Raw genomic sequence first — 20,112 nt, 5'->3', positions numbered from 1 at the left:
CTCCAGCGTGCCGAACTCGTGACAGGGCAGGCAGCTGAGGCCCTGTCCACCCGCGGACATCCTCTGGCCCCTGGGGCCCAGGGGCGAGGCCAGCACCGCCCGCACCCAGAGGTGGCCGCTCCCTTCCTTTCCCAGCCCTCTTCCTGGGCCTTCCCCAGGCCGGCGCCTCGGCCGCGCTCGCCAAGGCCTCCGGGATGGCCCAAGCCCTCGCCCTGAACTCCCCCACGGCTCCCAACGATGCAGTAACCCCGCCGATAGCCAGGCCTCGGTCGCCAGCGGCGGTCCTCACCATCCTGTCACCGGGCTCCGCTCAGTCACCAGAACAGCAGCCGCCCTCTTCCTCAGGTTCCTCGGTGACCCGCCCACTTTCCCCTCAACCAATGAAAAACGAGGTCGATTGGAGCCGGCCCTACGGGGACCCGCACAGTCCTTTTACCGCCGGAAAGCGAACCTGTGTTTTGGAGGCGGAGTGAGAGTGGGAGGAATTGAGGCTGCGTAGCTTCGAAAAACGCGGGCAACATCCGGGCATTTGGGGCCAGCAAGCTAACGTGCGCCTTCCAACCCTGCCTTTCAGCAACCGCGGCCATGCTGAAGTGCGGGATGAATGGCAGTCAGCTGAAAGGTGGAGCAGCCTTTTTTGCCTCCCTATGTAGAAGAGGAAAAGTCTGAAAAGCCAATGACGTAACTGTCGCCTCATTCTTTCCCTTTGCCTTTGTGCGCCAGCGCTGAAGTCGCGTCCTGACCACTGCCTGTCCCCACGAGGGCCCTGGGGGCTTCTGACGGCAGGATGAAGGTCCCTCTCCGTTGAGGCATAGTGTTCAGTACTGCGCAGCGTGTGGGGAGGAGTGGGGAGAAAAATAACGTGTGGACAAAGTATTTTAGTGCCCAGAAAAAAAATAAGCCTGATTTTTTGCACAGATTCAATCTTTTTTTGGTATTGGGGATTTTTTTTTTAAGAGAGAGAGAATTTTTTAATATTTATTTATTAGTTCTCCGCGGACACAACATCTTTGTTTGTATGTGGTGCTGAGGATCCAACCCAGGCTGCACGCATGCCAGGCGAGCGCTCTACTGCTTGAGCCATATCCCCAGCCCCTGGTACTGGGGATTGAACCCAGCACTGGACCACGGAGCCACATCCCCATCCCTTTTATTTTTTTTTTTTTAGAGACAGGATCTCACTGAGTTGCTTAGCACCTCGCTGTTGCTAAGGCTGGTTTTGAACTTGTGATCCTCCTGCCTCAGCCTTCCAAATCGCTGGGATTACCACGCCCAGCAGATTGTACGATTTTAAAACCACTAAATCACCTTGGGTCTCAGTTTCCTCATCTGTAAAATGGGAACCTTAGCAGCACTGTAGAAAAGCACTTTCATGAATAGGGTTTGTTGTAGGCATGAAATGGAAATTAATATAAACAAAAGGGAATGTATGGAACTGCTCTTCATTGTATATAGCCTTTTAAAAATGGAAGTTAATACAGAAAGCATTTAGAAAAGCAGTGGCTTTCTATAAATTGTAGCCTGAAAATGGTCATTGAAAACTATCTTGTATTGTGCCTGGCTTCATTTGTGTTGAAGACAAATATAGGAAAATAATAATGAGCAGGAAAGGAAGTACAGGTCCCCCCATTGTTACTTGTTCCCAGAGTACTAGGAAATTGTCTTTAGCAGTGTGCACCTTCTTTTTCAATAGGCAATTTTTAAAAATATTTTTTAGTTGTCAGGAATCTTTATTTATATGTGGTGCTGAGAATCAAACTCAGTGCCTCACGCATGCTAGGCAAGCGCTCTGCCACTGAGCCACAACCCCAGCCCCATCAATAGCCAATTTTCTGTGATTATTTAATTTTGCTTTCCTTCCTAGACTGTAAATGTGATGAGGGCAGGAACTATACTTGTCTTGTTCATTACTGTACCCCAGTGCATTTGGGCTGTATTTGGAGTCTAGTAGGTGATCAATACATATTCATTGGGTGAATGAAAGGTCTGCATCAGGCAATCCAGGAAGCAAATGTGAAGAGACACATGTCTTTTTTTTTTTTTTTTAAGAGAGAGTGAGAGAGAGAGAGAATTTTTAATATTTATTTATTTATTTATTTTGTAAAGAGAGAGTGAGAGAGGAGAGAGAGAGAGAGAGAGAAAGAGAGAATTTTTTAATATTTATTTTTTAGTTCTCGGCGGACACAACATCTTTGTTGGTATGTGGTGCTGAGGATCGAACCCGCGCCACACGCATGCCAGACGAGCGCGCTACCGCTTGAGCCACATCCCCAGCCCAGAGACACATGTCTCTTTTAAAATTATTTATTTATTTAGGTCATCCCATCTTTCCTAGTTTGCACACTTGTGGTTCTTTAGCATTGCAATCTGAATTCTGGGATTGTTATTTCTTTTTTATGTTATTAGATTGATAGGTCCATTCATTTATATTACAGCATAGTTTCCTCTATTTGCATGGTTTTTACTTATTCATAATTTATAAGAACATTAATGGTATTAACCCAAGCCAGATCAATATTTCATCCAGCCCTAGCCTCTCTAACAGGACATGTAAGTGTGTTTGATGGGAAAGTCTGACATCTTCTATGGTAAAATCTGGTATTTCCCCATGCTAACCTCAAGCAGAGATGAATACTCTTAATTTCTCTCTCGTAATGCATTTAAAAAAATTAGTTGTAGTTAGACACGATACCTTTATTTTATTTATTTATTCATTTTTTATGTGGTCCTGAGTATCAAACCCAGCACCTTGCATATACTAGGTGAGCACTCTACTGCTGAGCCACAGCCCCAGCCCCTCTTGTGATGCTTTTTGACATGACCAGCTGTGGAGTTATTAAAACATTTAAAATCATCCTCTCCATGCCCTTTTTCCATATATTTTTTGCAAATAGATTTATTTAAACTAAGTTGAAAAAATGCAATAGTATGGAAATTTCTTTTTTTTTTTTTAAAATAGAGAGGAGAGAGAGAGAGAGAAACTTTTGATATTTATTTTTCACTTTTTGGCGGTCACAACATCTTTGTTTGTATGTGGTGCTGAGGATCGAACCCTGGGCCGCACGCATGCCAGGCGAGCGCGCTACCGCTTGAGCCACATCCCCAGCCCCTGGAAATTTCCTTGCCACAACAGCTCCACACAATACTGCAGACATATAGAAGAAAGAATGCCATTGAATTTTATACACTCATTCTGCAAATTTATTGAGCTCCTACTATGTGATGGCATTTTGCCAAAGGCATTATACTGTATTTCTTAAAGCAATGTGTCATTAGTCTAGAAAATGTTATATGGATCAGTTGAACAATTTGTCTATCAGATATATTTAATTAAAGAATTTGTCCCTAGATATTTGTATAAAACATGCAAAAACCAAAAGTCAAAACATCCTATTTTGATTAAGGAAATTGTTCCAATATATGCAGGAGAAGGAATTCAAAAGCATTATTTCCAGGTCAATCATACCACAAAAATTCAGCCAAAGATGAATCCAACATATTGCAATAAACCCCTTTTGAGATCTTGCACTTTGATTTTCATTTGTTCTGATAGGACTTGACATGAAACAGAAGTTGAGATCATTATGGCTAACTTGAGTTTATTGGAAACCAAGGAAAAGCTGAATGTTATTACCGTCTATACAGTCCATGAATTAGAATGAATGGTAGAACCAGGCTGAACTATGTGTTGCAAAATAGGCAACAAAGTGTGGGTAGAATCCTTGCCATCTATTTCCATATTACCAATAGTTGGTTGATGCGTATTATCTACAAAACCAAAAGCCTCTATTTCTCTCTCTAGGAATTAGACCCACAGGGCAGGGAAGAATTGTTCAACTGAAGAATCTGTTAAAGAATTTGACCTTCAGGAACAAATTGTTCAGTAGATTCCACTGATCTTTATGAATTTATCTTGAGTCCTCTGCTTGATGAAGTAGCCCTGTGGTTTGTTTTTGTTACTAGAAAGAAGGAATGTAAACAGTGCTTTTCTTTTTCTCCATAGTGTTTGGGAAAGCAATCCAGGCTTTATCCCGAGTGAGTGATGAGCTGTGGCTAGACCCCTCTGAAAAAGGTGTAAGTGTTACCAAAGTAAAGCTCATCCCACATACAAACCAATGTCCCAGAAACGAGTTGGGGAGAAAGAAAGGCTTTATTTAATGTCCAAGAACGGGGCAAGAGGGTGCTCTGTTGGCACATCAACTTCTCAACTCCAGGGGCTTCAGAGGTTTTGGATATAGGACAGGAATAATGAGGGAGAGAGATAGGCTAATAAAAGGAAGAAAATTCATATCTTTTCTGGGAACAGGTAGAAATCTTCCAGGAACTTGGGGTGCCACCTCTTTTTACTTCAGTTATGTCTGGTGTTTCTGGTGATGGTTTCTTTAGCCTTGAAATGGGAGAAAAGAGGCTAAACAAGTCTAGTTAACCCTGCGTCATAGTTTTGGGCAAAACATTTCTCAAGTGAACAACATGTCTACATGCAGAGCTGAGTGAAAACCTGATCCAAGGTTAAGGCAGCAAAGGAGAAAGACACAATTTGGAGGCAGAGAGGCCAGAGTCTTTTCATCCTATTCCAGTCACCCATTGGACATAAGCACACCCAAGTGAAGAGTCAATGTTTTCAGCAAAAGTGGCCTTCAAGTCCCCGAAAAGTAACCTATACAACCTATCATCATAACTCACATGTCAGAGATGATATCTACCCCAAAGCTAATGGAGGCTAATTATTTATTAGCTTTGGGGAGGCTAATAATTTATTTCCATCTCTGTGATCTCCAAAATCAGTGATTTTTTTAAAAGTCAACTAAGAGCAAGAGAATCTGGAGGGTTTATTTAGGTTTTTCTCTGGTAAAATAAATAAGAATATGAAGTAATAGATCATGCAGTAAGACAGAAATGTTTAAAGATCCTAGTCCAGATTGAATGGAACCAGGAAATTCAGAAATTACAGTTATCCCTTTCATTGTTCACCTTTATTTTATATATCTCAGTTTACTTAGAGCACAGGAAACTTGAAATCATCCAGAAAAACATAATTTATTCAAGTCAGGAGTGATACACTGGTGATCAAGAGACTACATGTGGCCTGTAGAAATATTCTGTGAGACCTACACTGTTGTTTGTTTTTTCATGGAGGGGCTGGAGATGTAGTTCAGTGGTAGAATGTATGTTTTTCATGCACAAGGCACTGGGTTCAATTCCAGCATACTCCCTCAAAAATTGAAATAATTTCTAACATTTAAAAATTGTGAGAGTCCACATAAAAATCTGAATTTCCTGCTTCTCTTAAAAATGTAAAAGACCCAGGACTGGGATTATAATGCAAACAGATAAATAAAATTAAAAGACCTGACAATTTTGGGCTTATAGTCACAAATGGAATTAGTTAACCAGAACCAAGTAATGGTTTTTCTCCCTTAGATGAGGTATGAGACCACCAATTTACTATAACTCCTTTTTATATCACCTTATGCCACTTCATCCATTAAAGTTAAAGCCCCTGTGGGCATTTTCAATTCCCCGTGGGCATTTTCATTTTCAATTTAATATAGATACATACACATATGTATGTATATATGCAAATTCAATATACACTGAATGGTGTAGTCCATAGTTAACATTTCATGGTGTTATAATTGAACTTATTTAACTAGGATATTAAACATAATTGAATTTAAGTATTCAACTATCACTTAAAGAAAGTTGGTTTTCTCCTAAATAGCTCTCTTATTTTTCCCAGCTTGCTCTAAGATCAATGAATTCTTCTCGATCGGCATATGGATGTGTCCTATTCTCTCCTGTATTTTTTCAACATTATCAATGGTCAACCTCAATGAAAATGAATGATAATGACAGAGCATTGAATTTAAATTGCAAATTGGGAATGAAGGTAAATATAAGTAGTCCTGGGTTTCTCTTGCATTGGAAAAATATTTATTATATAGGATATAACATATATTCTATACTTGGTAATTCAGATGGCATGCAGGACAATTCTGCTTATTTATGAATATTACATACATCCTTGTTAGTTTTAAAGAAACAGATAAAACAACCATATTAGGTATGTTCTTAATATGTATAATATGTTTGTGTTACAGTCAATTCTACCCATCTTTAGATGTCTGACTTCTCTCGAAAGAAATGTAGAAAAGTGCAAAATATTCACCAGCTCTGATGAATGCAAAATAGTTATTCAGTTCTTCTGCAGGCATGGTAGGTGTTCAAAGTGGTTTAAATTTTTGTGTTTTCTTCTTTGTGTGTGTGTGTGTGTGTGGTGCTGGGGATTGAATCCACAGCTTTGTGCATGTGAGGCAAGCACTCTACCAACTGAGCTATATCCCCAGCCCATGTTTGCTTCTTAATATGATTCTTGTTTAGAGTATTCAGACTCTCAAGATGTCACATAAACATTGTTGCTTAGGATTTGTGTAGTTATGTGGTAGGGCAGTTGTATTATCTTAACTGTCTCTTGTAGGAGTATTGTAAGATGATTGGTATTAATTATTTCCTTCTTATGACTTGTGAATGGCACAAGCTTTACCTACATGCAAACTGCTATTTTAAAATGCTTATTTGAATTTAAATTGGATACTCTAAAATTGACTGATTACTCTATGGTATTAGTCACAAATGCTCCTACGTAAGAACAGAAAAAAAAATGCCTGCTGATATTGAAAGTGTCTAGGAGTAGAATATTATCATAGCTGGGGCTGAGGGAGGCCCAAAGTCACAGAACTAATAAGTCACAGAGCCTGGATTTGAATCCTGCCCACTTTGGGAGCCAAAGTTCGAATTTATTCTCTCTGTTACACCAAGCTTTCACATTTCCTGACCTCAGGCTTATAAGCAAGATATTAAAATGTTGTACTGACAGGACTTTTGCATTCTTTTTAAATTTTTTTTTTAGTTGTTGATAGACCTTTATTTTATTTGTTTATATGTGGTGCTGAGGATAGAACCCAGTGCCTCACACATGCCAGGCAAGTGTGCTATCACTGAACCCAGCCCCAGCCAAGGACTTTTGCATTCTTAACATGTATGGCATACTGATTCAGAATATGGACTCTGAATGCCACGAAGCCTAGGGTGAAATCTGGTTCTGTCCCCTCTGTGGTAAGACCTACAGCAAATTATTTTATATTTTGTGCCACTTTTTCTCAGTATGTAAAATGGGGCCATAATATATGTTAGTATCAGCCTTCTATGATTTTTATAAGGATTCAAAGCTTAGTAAAGCATTCTTTTATTTATAAGAGAGCCTGTATATTCTGTAAGGGATAGCGTTGGTTATATTTATTAGGATCACTGCTATTTTCTTTTAAGTTAACAGGAAGAATTTTATGTTTTAAAAACATATCTGATGGTGCACACAGGTAATCCCAGGTACTTGGTTAATGCAGAAAGCTAACAAGTTCAAGGCCAACCTGGGTAATTTAATGAAACCCTGCCTCAAATTTTAAAAACTTTAAAATATTTATATTTTTAGTTATAGATGGACACAATCACTTTATTTTATTTATTTATTTTTATGTGGTGCTGAGAATCAAACCCAGTGCCTCATGGGTGCGAGGCAAGCATTCCATCGCTGAGCTACAATCCCAGCCCCCAACACCCCACAAGAAATTTTTTTTTTTTTTTAAAGGGGCTGGGGATGTAGCTCAGAGACAAAACACACAGGTTCAATCCCCAGTACTGCACACACACACATCTCAACTTGTGATATTAGTCCAAATCTTGTTTTGTAATAGAATGACCTTAAGGAAGGTATCTTACTGTTACATTTTTCTTTTTTTTAACATTTATTTTTTAATTGTAGTTGGACACAATACCTTTATTTTATTTATTTATATTTATGTGGTGCTGAGGATGCCAGGGCCTCGAACGTGCTAAGTAACTGCTGAGCCATAACCCTAGCCCCTTTACTGTTACATTTTTCTTAAGTTTATCTTACGCTTATCATAACATATTTAAATTTCATTGTACATTTATAATCCTTATTTTTTCCTTAGAAATACCAATGGTTTGATATTATTTTCCCTTCTCTGAACTTTAGTTCATCTGATAGCAGAATCATGCAAAGAGTATGATTACAACACAGAGCATGTCTTAACATCCCAAAGATGTGGGTATGAATTCATTCCATTTCATCTTAGCTTCTTGCAGCACATGAACTCTCCAAACTTTTGTTTTCTTCTCTGGAGAATGGCGATCATCTTGCCTACCCTCACATTACAGGTTGCACTGAGGCGGAGGTGAACTTGCTTATGTGAAGCACAGAGCTGGATTAAGTAGTTGTACTCTCCAGAATTGTATTGCTCAGCAAATTATGCTTGCAGCTTTACATCAATAACCTGCAGCTTTACATCAATAACCTGGTGAATCTAACCATAAACAACATTCAGAACAGTGATTTTCTACATTGTTTAGCATCTGCTAATAAATCAAAGGATGACTTCTATCACCAGTCCTTCATATTTCCTTTTGCCCTGGCCCCAGAGTTGCTAAGAAAAAGTCAGTAGGTTGTCCCTAAAGAACATGCTGTATACAAACACCCTGCTGGTAATTCTGTCCTGGCTCTAGGAGCTAGATCTCCAGTAGAGAGGGACTTCCAAAAGAGAGTGTACTTTTTTTTTTTTTGAGGGAAAATAAAATCTGATTCATGCATGTATATTACTGAAGTGAAGTACAAAGGGCTGGACTCAAAAGTCTTAAGCTTTCCTCAAAGAGTATTCTCCAAGTGTACTAATGACTCAAAATGATTTTAAAGAAAAAAAAAACATTTGAATAACTTACTAGATTTGAAGGTGTACCAGATTGCCTCTGAAATTCCAAACTCCACAAATATAACATCTCTATCATAACGGTTGGTCCTTAGCTGTACTGCTTCAGGTTCAGAGAGTTCTCTGGATCCATTGAGAGAAGTTCTAAGTTGAGCTTATGGAGTAGCAAGAACTCCAGCATAGGATCAAGTACCCATGGACAGGAGCACTGGTCTTTAGAGTGGTCCAAATTATCTGTAACTTGTCTGAGTTCATGGCCTAATAATGAGCTTATGTCAGAATTTAAGACAAATACATTACTAAATCTTCTCTTTAGCTGTTGTTTGTTTGATTGTTGTTTTTAAAGAGATGGGGACTTACAATGTTGCTCAAACTCCTGTTCTTAAGCAATCCTCCTGCCTTAGTCTTCCAAGTAGACAGAGACAGGTGCATGCCACAGTGCCTGGCTTTTTTTTAATAGTAAGATGGTGTGTGTGTATGTGTGTGTGTGTGTGTGTGTGTGTGTGTCTGTGTGTGTGTGAGAGGGGGGGACGTATTGGGGATTGAATCAATACCACACATGCTAGGTAAGTACTCTACTATTAAGCTATGTTCCCATCCCTTTTGTTTTTTTATTTTGAGACAGGGTCACACCATATTCCGAGGCTGACTTGAACTGAGATCCTCCTGCCACAACCTCCACTAGCTCCTGCCAGTAGCTGGCATTGCCTGGCTTAATAGTTAAGACTTTCTTCTTCTTCTTTTTTTTTTTTTTTTTTTTGGATTGAACTCGGGGGCACTTAACCACTAAGCCCCATCTCCAGCCCTTTTTCTTTAATGTGGTGCTGAGGATTGAACCCAGTGCCTCACATGTGCCAGGCAGGTGCTCCATCACTAAGCCACAACCTTAGCCCCTAATAGTAAGACTTTCTTGATGAAGGAAGTAAATTCTGATGAAAACTCCTCACCTTATTATAGTACAGTACTTTGTGGTGTACTAAAGTTAATAAGTGACCCAGAGAGAAAACAAATTTTAAAATTTTTATCTCATTTGCATTCTATGAAAGAGAATTAGTATTAGACTAAAAGAACTAGTGCAGTGAAGCCAAATTGTTTCTAAAAGGACATAGTGGAATATTCTTTGGGTGAGAGGCAAGGGGGAAAGATTTTCTGGCTAATGATGTCCCATTGGCAAGTTTCCAGCAGGTGGCAGTGGAAGGTCATTCTGAAGGAGGAAGCAGTGTGAGCCAAGGGGTAGGTTGAGAGCATTCAGGGCCTTTCATAAGGAAAAGGGAAAGGAAGGAAGTAGAGGAAAAGGGAGCCTCAGGGATAGCGGGAAAAGACACTCCTCAGCCTGAGCCCTCCGAAACACCAGTGTTCACTTGATCCAAATGCTATGTGGGTAAGAAGGTGCTTTGATACGATGGGCTATTTCTCAAGACTACCTAAGACACGGTGATGGAAGTGGCTTCTGTGAGGGCTAAGTCAGGAACCAGGGGAGGGCGACTTCCTTTTCACTTGCTGTTCTTTGTTATCTTTGACTTTGATTCTACATGTACCTATTATCATCTTGCCATAAGTGACAAGAAAATATTTTAAAAAACAGGTAAGAGATGTCAGTTTTTGAGCTTTGTGCCTTCCTAAAAAAAGCCACCCTTTAATATAGGTCAGATTATATCATTCAAACTCAAAATTCTCAAATAGCTCCCGATTTTGCTCAGGGCAAAAGCAAAGATCTTAGAATTGACTCATAAGTTTGTCCAGGATTCAAAAGCCGTGGTGTACTTCTTTCTGGGGGTGCATGTCCTCCTCCATAGCCTATCATTTTACACATTTATGTTCTTATTGTCAGTCTCCCTTACTAGAATGTAAACTGTGAGGACAAAGACTTTTGTCTGATTTGTTCTCTGATATTTCCAGCTTCTAAAAATCATCCCTATGTGGTATATTACAAAAAAAAAATCCCAAATTATTTGTAGTCTCTTCTTCAAAAGCTGGGGCATGTTTCCCCACTTTGAATCTTGACTGACTGGAAACTTGCTTTGATACTAGAAGAATTAATTAGAAGTGATTTTGTTTGAGTTCCAAGCCGGGACTTCAAGAGGCCTGTCAGCTTCCACCACTGAGAACCTTTCCATCAGCATGAGAACAAGTGTGGTGTGGCCTCCTGGAGCACTCCTGGCTAGGTGGGGAGAGGCCTCAGCTGTCCCAACTCTCCCACTTGTTCCTGCTGAGGCCCAGATAGGGAACAAGGCCATCCTACATGATCCAACCACAGCTAAGCCCAGCCTAGGCCAGAAAAGCCCTCAGCTAAATTGTGGGAAGTAACAAGTGCTGGTTATTTTAAGCTACTAAATTTTGGAGTGATTTCTTCTCATGTGGTCCGAGCTGGTTAATACAGCCAGATACACACTCAGTAATATTAAGTTAATAAATATTATTTTGTTATTAATTCAGCAAAATAAAACAAAGAACAATAAAACACCAAACATATAAGTTGAGAAATGTTTCTAGTGAGCTCTTTGATTCTCACTGCAACATTATTTTATTATTATTATTTGGTACTGAGGTGCTCCACCACTGAGCTACATACTTGTCCTTTTTATTTTTTATTATGAGACAGGGTCTCCCTAAGTTGCTGAGGCCTCAGCTTACTAAGTCACTAGTATTACAGGCATGTGCCACTATACCCAGCTTCAGTGTAACATTATTATGCTATAAAATTATAGCCCCCCTGGATTTTATTGCATGGGTTCTGTATGCAAATAGATTCATAGTTTTAATTGTAATTGTTAAAATTGTATCACCTTGAAAAGTCACGTAACTCACTGAGATGCAGTTTCCTCTTCTGAGATTAAGCCTCTACACTATAGGGATATTTCGAGGATCACAGAGGATGTATGTGAAATGTATGCTTCCTAGCATATTCAATTGAGGGTCAGACTCATTCTGGAGGAGCATCCCTAACTCAAAAAATCTGAAATCTGAAGGGTGCTGAGGTCTGAAATCCAGTTTTCAGATTAGGGTTGTTCAACCTATAAAGTCTATGCAAATATTTCAAAATCCCCAAAACTCCCAAATCTGAAACACTTTGAGTCTCAGCATTTGGAATAAGGGATACTCAATTTACGTTGCTACCTCTCTTTTTCCTCAAAAGGGAAAATAATTCACAGACCAGATGTGGAGGTCTAACTGCCAAAAGTCCTGTCTGAAAAATCAATCTGGATAAGAGAAGCCGAAAGAGATATGGTCTATAGTGGCCGGTGACTGTTTTACAAATTAAGGAACTGTCTTTCAGAGGATTTGGGGTTCTTCACTGCCTCCCTGGTCCTCGGTGTCATGTTGCCTGGAGTCCACTAGGGAGCGGTAACAGATCTCATTGAGGAACAGTGCTGCTCCGAACTTCGAGCACCTGCCATATAGCAAATGTTACTTTATTTGTGCTGTCAAAATTAAAGATTCAAAAAAATCTGTTTTTCTTGTGCTTAAAATGATTAAGAGTTTGCTTTGTTATTTTTAAGGTATTAAAAGAACTCATAATGTGTGTTTTCAAGAAAGCCAGCCTTTGCAAGTTATTTTTGAGAAGAATATGTGTACTAATACACTGATGATTCAGCCAAGGTAATGAGTTTTATGTTGTTTACTTTTCTTTTTCTGAATATAGTATGGCCACAGGATGAAAAAATAATGCCCTACTTACAGTTTTTTTTTAAAGCTAAAACTTGACAGAAAAATCACTTTACAGGGTCAAAAGGAAATTTGATATAGTAGATGATAACTGCCTAATGATAGCAGCAATAATTTAGTGGCCAAGAAAGTTCTAAAAATATCCTATCATGATTTTTTACATCAAGTTCTATCAAAGGAGAAGAATATATTATCTCATAATACTTACATTTATATGGTACCTCTCTAAATCTTAGAACATACAGCAGCAGGAAACTTTTTAAACATTTTAAATGCAGACTGATTTTATCCCTAAGTGCTTTTTTTCTCTAGATAATGAGTGAAGTATTTTGTCAGTGAAATTACACCCAGTTTTTGCTGTGAGCCAAAGTTTATTTCATCCTTATTCATGTGTGTGTGTGTGTGTGTGTGTGTGTGTATGTGTGTGTGTTCGCGCATGCACTCACGTGTGTATGTGTTACTAAGGATTAAATTCAGGGGTGCTCTACAACTGAGTTATATCCCCATCCCTTTTATTTTTTTAAGACAGGGTCTCACTAAGTTGCTGAGTCTGCCCTCAAACCTGTGATCCTCCTGCCTTAGCCTCCCAAATTGCTGGGATTGCAGGCATCCACTACTAAGCCTGACTTCTTATTGTTTTGGGTTTTTTAAAAATTTTTTTCTGATTAGTTATACATTACAGAAGAATGCATTTTGACACATCATAAATAAATAGAGTGTAACTTCTCATTTGTCTGATTGTACATGATATAGAGTTACACAGGTTCTTTATTTTTTAAATTACAAAAGTTACACCTATTCCTTTTAATACATCCAAATATATAGAAATGTGCAAAGGTAAATAATGAAAGTATTCTCTGCCACCTCCTGTCCCACTTGGAAGTCAGGTCCCCTTTATTAACAATTTTGTATTTCTCCCTATTGTTATAAATCTCTATTTCCTTAATATCACCTACTACACATATATAGTTGTTTGTTTGTTTTAAGAAAATGTTCTACTCTCTATATTGTTTGGCCACTTGTTCCCCTACCCACAGTGGTAGAGATGGAACCTGTGGCCTTGTGCATGCTAGGCAAGCATTCCACCATTCAGCCACATCCCCCGTCCATGACTTGCTTTTTTTTCTTTTTCTTCCACAACTTACTTTTTAAATCTTAGTATATAATTGTGAGCATATTTCTATATCAGTTCACTTAAATCAATCTTGTTCTTTTGAACGATTACATAATTTTTCATTATATATCTGAGTCATGATTTGCTTACTCTAACCTCTTGATGAAAATTTAGGTTGTTCCAACTTTCTGCTGTCATAAATAATTCTGCTAGCAGGACACAAGGTAGTGTATTCATCATTTCCCCAAAACTTAGTGCCTTCAAAGTCAGACATTTTTTATTCTATAGTAACAAGTGTGGCTTAGCAGGGTGTTACAGGCTCAAGGTCTCTCATGAGGCTGAAGTCAAGACATTGCAAGGGCTACAGTCTCATCTAAAGGCTCAGTTTGGGGAATTCACTTCCAAGCTCATTGCCAGGGCTGTTGGGAAGACATGTGGTTATTGGTAGGCCTGGGATCCTTGCCATATGTGCCTGTCTATAGCTGCCTAAGTGTCTTCACAAATGATAACTGCTCTGAGCAAGTGAGAACACAGACAATACTGGCAAGACAGAGGCCAAGGTCTTTTGATCCTGTAATTTCACAATTGCCATCTCATCACTTCTTCCATTTTCTCTGTGTTAGAAATGAATGTTGGTGCTGGGGTTGTGACTCAGCGGTAGAGCGCTCATCTAGCACATGTGAGGCTCTGGATTCGATCCTAAGCACCACATAAAAATAAATAAAATAAAGTTATGTGTCCAACTACAACTAAAAAATAATAATAATAATAAAAAAGAAATCTACCCCATGTTATTTAAGGGAAAGAAGTTAAGGGCGTGAACATCAGGAGCTGGCGATCACTGGGGCCATGTTATAGGTTACCTAACCCAGAGTCCTAGAAATGGAATTACTGGGTCAAAGGCTTATACAAATTTTAAATTTGCATAGATACTATTAAATTGCCATGTGAAGTTTGGGTCAGTCTTCATTCCTACCAAAATATAGGAGAATTCTTCTAAGTAGAGGATATAATAAATCTTTAAAATGTCTGCAAATCTAATAGGTAAAAAAAATGGAATTATTAGATATTCTTTATTGTTGTGTATTCCTTATTAGTAGTGAGCTTGGGCATTTAAAAAATGTATTTATTAGCATTTGGTTCTTGTATGAAGATAGTTAGCTTCTTAGCGGCTAGGGGTGTAGCTCAGTAGTAGAGCACTTTGCCTAGCACAGGCACAAGGCCCTTGGTTCATTCCCAGAACTGGTAGGGGGAAGGAGAGGAGGAAAAGAAGGAGTTGTATAACACCCCTCACCACCTCTCCCTCAACAATGAAAAAGTTCTCAAATGAACTTGGTTGGTGTTCCTGACATTTAGACATCAGTAAACACTGCTAAGCTAATGTCTAACATCAGGTTGACACCAAGATTGCATAAATTCTAAGAATTTCACTTTTATCTAACAACACTTCAATTTCAAAAGGAGAGAAGAACTTGTAATACAATCTTTGAAAAAACAACCCAACTAAAAAATGGGCAAAGGATTTTAATAGACATTTCCCCAAAGAGGACATTCAAATGGCCAATACACAGGTAAAACAGATAAAAAGTCATTAGGAAAATGCAAATCAGACTTTAAATCTGTGTGTTGTGTTATCTGTGAGTTATAGCTCAGGAAAGCTGTATTGAGCACTTGGGATATCCAGAGAGCCTTGAAAGCAACAGACAATAGGTTGTCCAGGAAAATAACAAAGCAAAAGAAAATACAGGCAGCAGGCTGCTTATCAAACTCCACCCCCTTAACTGGGCCTCCAGCATGGTTCACCCCAGCTGTATTTAAACAGCTTCATTTTTGACTGTCTCCCTTTTTAGTCTGATCTCAGATCAACTAAATGAATGGACTTCTATATGTATATACACACACACATAATATATGTAATGTGGTGTTTTTGTTCATGCTGCAGCTGTCAGATGTATTTTGCTATTCTCTTGGACTTCAAATGAAATTATAATTTAAAAATATACTAGACATACAACAGTTGACATATAAGAAAGAAAACAGGCCTTTTGGGTAAATTTTCTTAAGCGCGGGCCAATTATTAATTTCCAGATTAAAGATTCAAATCCCATAACAAGGATGTCTTTTTGTTTGTTTTCCAAGTGATGTTAAGACATTTCATTACATTTTATAGACTGCTTGCTGAGGCGATTGTTCTTTTTACATCAAGTCAAGAGGAGGTCACCCTTGCTGTTACTCCACTGAATTTTTGCCTCAAGAGTTCTAGTGAGGATTCCATGGGTAAGGATAATATCTGTTGCCTTGCTTTGATGGATTCTCCTTCCTGGCTATCTTCATTGCTAGCCTTGCAGGGCATATTAATAGCATAATATATGTATCTAAAAAGCAGTAAGATGTAGAAAGATCATATTTTTTTAAGAGATCCAGGACATTTAACACAATACTGATTAAAATATTTGGTTTTGAAATTCAGGTTATTTTAAAATGAAGAGAATGGTTACTGAGGGAAATATATTTTCAGTTAAGATTTTAAGGTCTATTTCTTATCTTCTATTACCCTGTGTGTTTAACATAAAGAAAAGCAAAGAGGTCAGCAATCTATAGAGATGATTTGTTGTTGTTGTTACTGGGGATTGAATTCGGGGGCACTCGACCACTAAGCTACATTCCTAAACCTATTTTGTATTTTTTAAATTTAGAGATAGGGTCTCACTGAGTTGCTTAGCGCCTCGCTTTTGCTGGAGCTGGCTTTGAACTCGCGATCCTCTTGCCTCAGCCTCCCGAGCTGCGGGGATTACAGGCATGTGCCATCGCGCCCACGCTCTTGGAGATGATCCTGACTAAGCAAGAAGAGACAGTAACTTTTAATTAGAAATGTTAATTACTCCATTTAGCAAATACACGGGGCAAAACTGTGTTACCACTCCTCAATTCAGCTGTTCCTAGTGTTTCCTGGCGGCGTGGGGCGCCTTGCCTGGAGATGCAGCCGCGCTCCGGCCTCGTGTCTTCAACAGTGGGGCGCCCGCCTGCGATGGGGTTTTGACCCACGGGGTCTTGGGAACTTTTTGACTCTAGATCTTTTGTTTTCGGTGATGTGAAGGGAGGAACGGTATCATTTTAAGGGGAAAAGCCAGCAGAACCAGGCTTCCATGGGGTCGGTGTGTGCCAGGGTGGGTCCTAGAGCTGCCGCTGCGAATTCATTTGATCTTCCCAACAACTCTGATGTGGCGCCGTGGCCGATCAGCCCACCTGGAAATGGAAATCACCAAGAGGCACCCGGCACCAGGTGGGCTAGGCTTTGGAGCCCCAGCGCCGGGGAGACGTGCGCTAGTCGGGTGCGCGGCGGCGTTTGGGGGAGACATCGGCGATTTCCGCGCCCCACGGCGCGGCCCAGGGTTCAGGGTTTGTGCCCACTTCTCTGGGCTTTGCCCTCGGCGCCGGGTCTGCGGTTCGACCTGGCTACTTGCTCACGTGTGCCAGGACTGTTTGCAGAGACGGTGAAGGGCTCAAGACTGCCACCCCAGGAAGGCCAAAGCTGTCAGAGCCGGGCAATCTGCGCAGGTGGCAGTCAGGGAGGGGCCCCTGGAAGCTTTAAAGAAAGCAGGTGGCATAACTGGGGCAAACCAGCTTATTGTTAAAGGTGAAAAACATGATCGGCAACTCAGGCCTTTCTTGTTCTATCTCAGTACTCTTATTGAAGTTGAAGCCCAGAGGAATTGTGGGACCGGCCTGGTGCTGCATGCGGTGGTAGTGGCCTGTGGTCCACAAACAGATAGGCTTCAGAGAGCAGGCTCTCCCCCACTGTCTCAAACGCCTCCCTCAGGTCCCCCAGATTCTGATTTTAGCAGTTGGGAGTACATGAGGTGGAAAACCCTGCTGGGCTAGTACCATCTCTGAATAGATGGCCATTTAGTAACCAGTGAGCGCTGTCCCTCTTAAGCAGCTTTCTAATGAGTAGTTATGGTACATCTCATTGTGTAATCTTATGGAACCTCCTCTATTCTGAAACACTGGGTGTGTGGGAGCCTTCCTGATTGAGATGAATGCATATTTAAGAGACCCTTTTAAAAATACATATGATTAACCTTTGTTCTTACTATGTATATAATTCATGTTCATTGAAGAAGAAAAAAAAAAGCACAAATAAAACAAGTCACCTGAAGTCCTGCTATCCAGAGATAGTTTGGTGTATCTTCTGTATTTCAGTTAGAACAGCAGAAGATTGAATGAAGGTACTGATATACTAAGAAACTATTAGAGTCATGTTATGTGTGTGTGAATTTTATTCATCTCAGATCACTTTAGGTAAGAACTCTGGTATTTTTACATAAGCAGTTTATGTGAAATGTTCTTGTAATAGTCTCTAAATTGTGGAAGTCAGGAATGCAAGAGGATTATAAAAATATACTGAATTTCTCTTTTGAACAAAGGTACTTATAAACAGTACACAGATATTGTCAGGAGTGGGAGGGGGAGGGGGAGGAAATGGGATGGGATTTGAGAAACAAACAAACAAATCCCTTTTCCCTCCAAATTCATTCTTCTTCCTCTTCCTTCTCCTCCTTCCCCTCCTTCCCCTCCTCCTCCTCCTTTTTTTCCTTCAGTACTAGGGATTGAGCCCAGATGTGCTCTACCACTGACCTACATTCTCAGCCCTTTTTTACTTTTATTTTTTGGCACTGGGGATTTAACCCAGGGGCGTTTAATCACATCCAGCCCTTTTATTTTATTTTTTTAAATTTAGAAACAGGTCTCACTAAGTTGCTTATGGCCTTGTTGGCTTGCTGAGGCTGGCTTTGAATGCATCCTCCTGCTGCTCCCAAGCTGCTGGGATTGCAGGCACGTGCCAACACACTTGGCTCAGTCCTTTTTATTTTATTTTGAGACGGGGTCCTGCTAAGTTGTTAGGCTTTCCTTGAACTTCTGATCCTTGATCCTCCTGTCTCAGACTGTCAAGTTGCTAAGATTACAGGTAGTTCCCCCAAATTCATCATGAATAATTTTTAAAAAGATAATATTATTGAGATATAACTTATATACCATATGAGTGATTCATTTAAAGAATAAATTCATTTTTTATTCTATGTGGATTTGTTCTCATTTCCTCCCAGCCCCAGCCCTAAGTGACAACTAATCTACTTTCTGTATCTATGGATTGCCTATCCTGGGACATTTTGTATGAAATATGGAATCATACAACATGTGGCCTTTTGAGTCTGCCTTCTTTTATTTAGCACAATGTTTTCAAGGATGTTCCATGTTATAGTGTTTATCAGTACTTCGTTTTAAATTGCTGAATAATATTCTTTTCTATGGTTATGCCACATTTGATTTATTCATTCAACATTTGGTGGGCATTGTTTTAGTCAGCTTATTCTTTGCTGACAAGAAAAGACCTGACAAGAATGTAGAGGAGGAAATGTTTATTTGGCACATGGTTTCAGAGGTCTCAGTCCATAGATCACCTACCCCAGAGCTCTGGGCCCAAGATGAGGCAAAACATCATGGCATAGAGGAGGAAAACAGCTCAGAACATGGCCACAAGGAAGCAGAGGGAGAGCTCCACTCACTAAGGGAAAATAAAAACCCCAAAGATGCACCCCCAGTGACCTGCTTATTTCAGCCACACCCTACCTGCCTATGGTTACTGCCCAGTTAATCCATATCAGTGGACAATGCCCTGATTAGGTCAAGACTCTCATAACTTAATCATCTCACCTATGAACTTTCTTGTATTATCTCACACATGAGCTTTTGGGAGACGCCTCATAGCTAAACCATGACAGACATTTTGTTTGTTTCATATGAATAAGGCTCTTAGGAATAGAGCTAACATGAACATTAATCTACAAGATTTTTTGTGATTATGTGTTTTCATTTATCTGGGTATATAGTTAGGAGTTAAATTGCTGAGTCTTACAGTAATATCATATTTAATATTTTGAAAACCTGGCCCATTGTACATCCCACCAGCCACATGGGTCTAATTTCTCATATCCTTGACAATACTTGTTATTGTCTGTCTTTTGGATTACAGCCAGCCTAGTGGGTGTGAGGTAGTGCCTCATTCCGGGTTTGATTTGCATTTCTCTAATGACCAGTGATGTCGAGTATCTTTTCATGTATTTATTGGTCATTTCTTCTTTGGAAAAATGTCTGTTCAAATCCCTTGTTCATTTTTTTTTACTTGGATTGTCTTTTGATTATTCTGTATGCTAGCTCATTATATATAGATTTACAAATATTTCCTCCAATTTTGTAGGTTGTTTTTTTACTTTCCTTCTTTCTTTCTTTTTTGTTTTTTGTACCGAGGATTGAACTTGGGCACTTGGCCACTGAACCACATCCCCAGCCCTGTTTTGTATTTTATTTAGAGATAGGGTCTCACTGAATTGCTTGGCGCCTCACCATTGCTGAGGCTGGCTTTGAATTTGAAGTCCTCCTGTCTTAGCCTCCCAAGTTGCTGGGATTACAGGTGTGCACCATTGTTCCTGGCTGTTTTTTACTTTCTTGATGGAATATTTTGAAGCACAAGAGTCTTAATTTTTTTTT

General features: G+C 39.7%; 1 protein-coding gene across 1 annotated transcript in view; it reads left to right on the top strand.

Moving 5' to 3' along the window:
* Positions 1-470: 470 nt before the first annotated feature.
* The window catches only part of RAD9B (RAD9 checkpoint clamp component B), a 30,664-nt gene continuing 11,022 nt past the window's right edge, over positions 471-20,112 (top strand). The window contains exons 1-6 of the mRNA XM_081285406.1: positions 471-622; positions 4,004-4,074; positions 5,741-5,890; positions 6,102-6,216; positions 12,284-12,383; positions 15,734-15,840. Coding sequence (XP_081141532.1) covers positions 586-622; positions 4,004-4,074; positions 5,741-5,890; positions 6,102-6,216; positions 12,284-12,383; positions 15,734-15,840 — 580 coding nt within the window. The 5' untranslated portion in view covers positions 471-585. The remainder of the gene's footprint in view (positions 623-4,003; positions 4,075-5,740; positions 5,891-6,101; positions 6,217-12,283; positions 12,384-15,733; positions 15,841-20,112) is intronic.

Source organism: Spermophilus citellus (assembly GCF_964194105.1).
Source record: "Spermophilus citellus genome assembly, chromosome: 3".
NCBI classification, from domain to species: Eukaryota; Metazoa; Chordata; class Mammalia; order Rodentia; family Sciuridae; genus Spermophilus; species Spermophilus citellus.
Note: the sequence above shows the minus strand (reverse complement) of the source record. Positions and strands in the feature narration are given on the sequence as shown.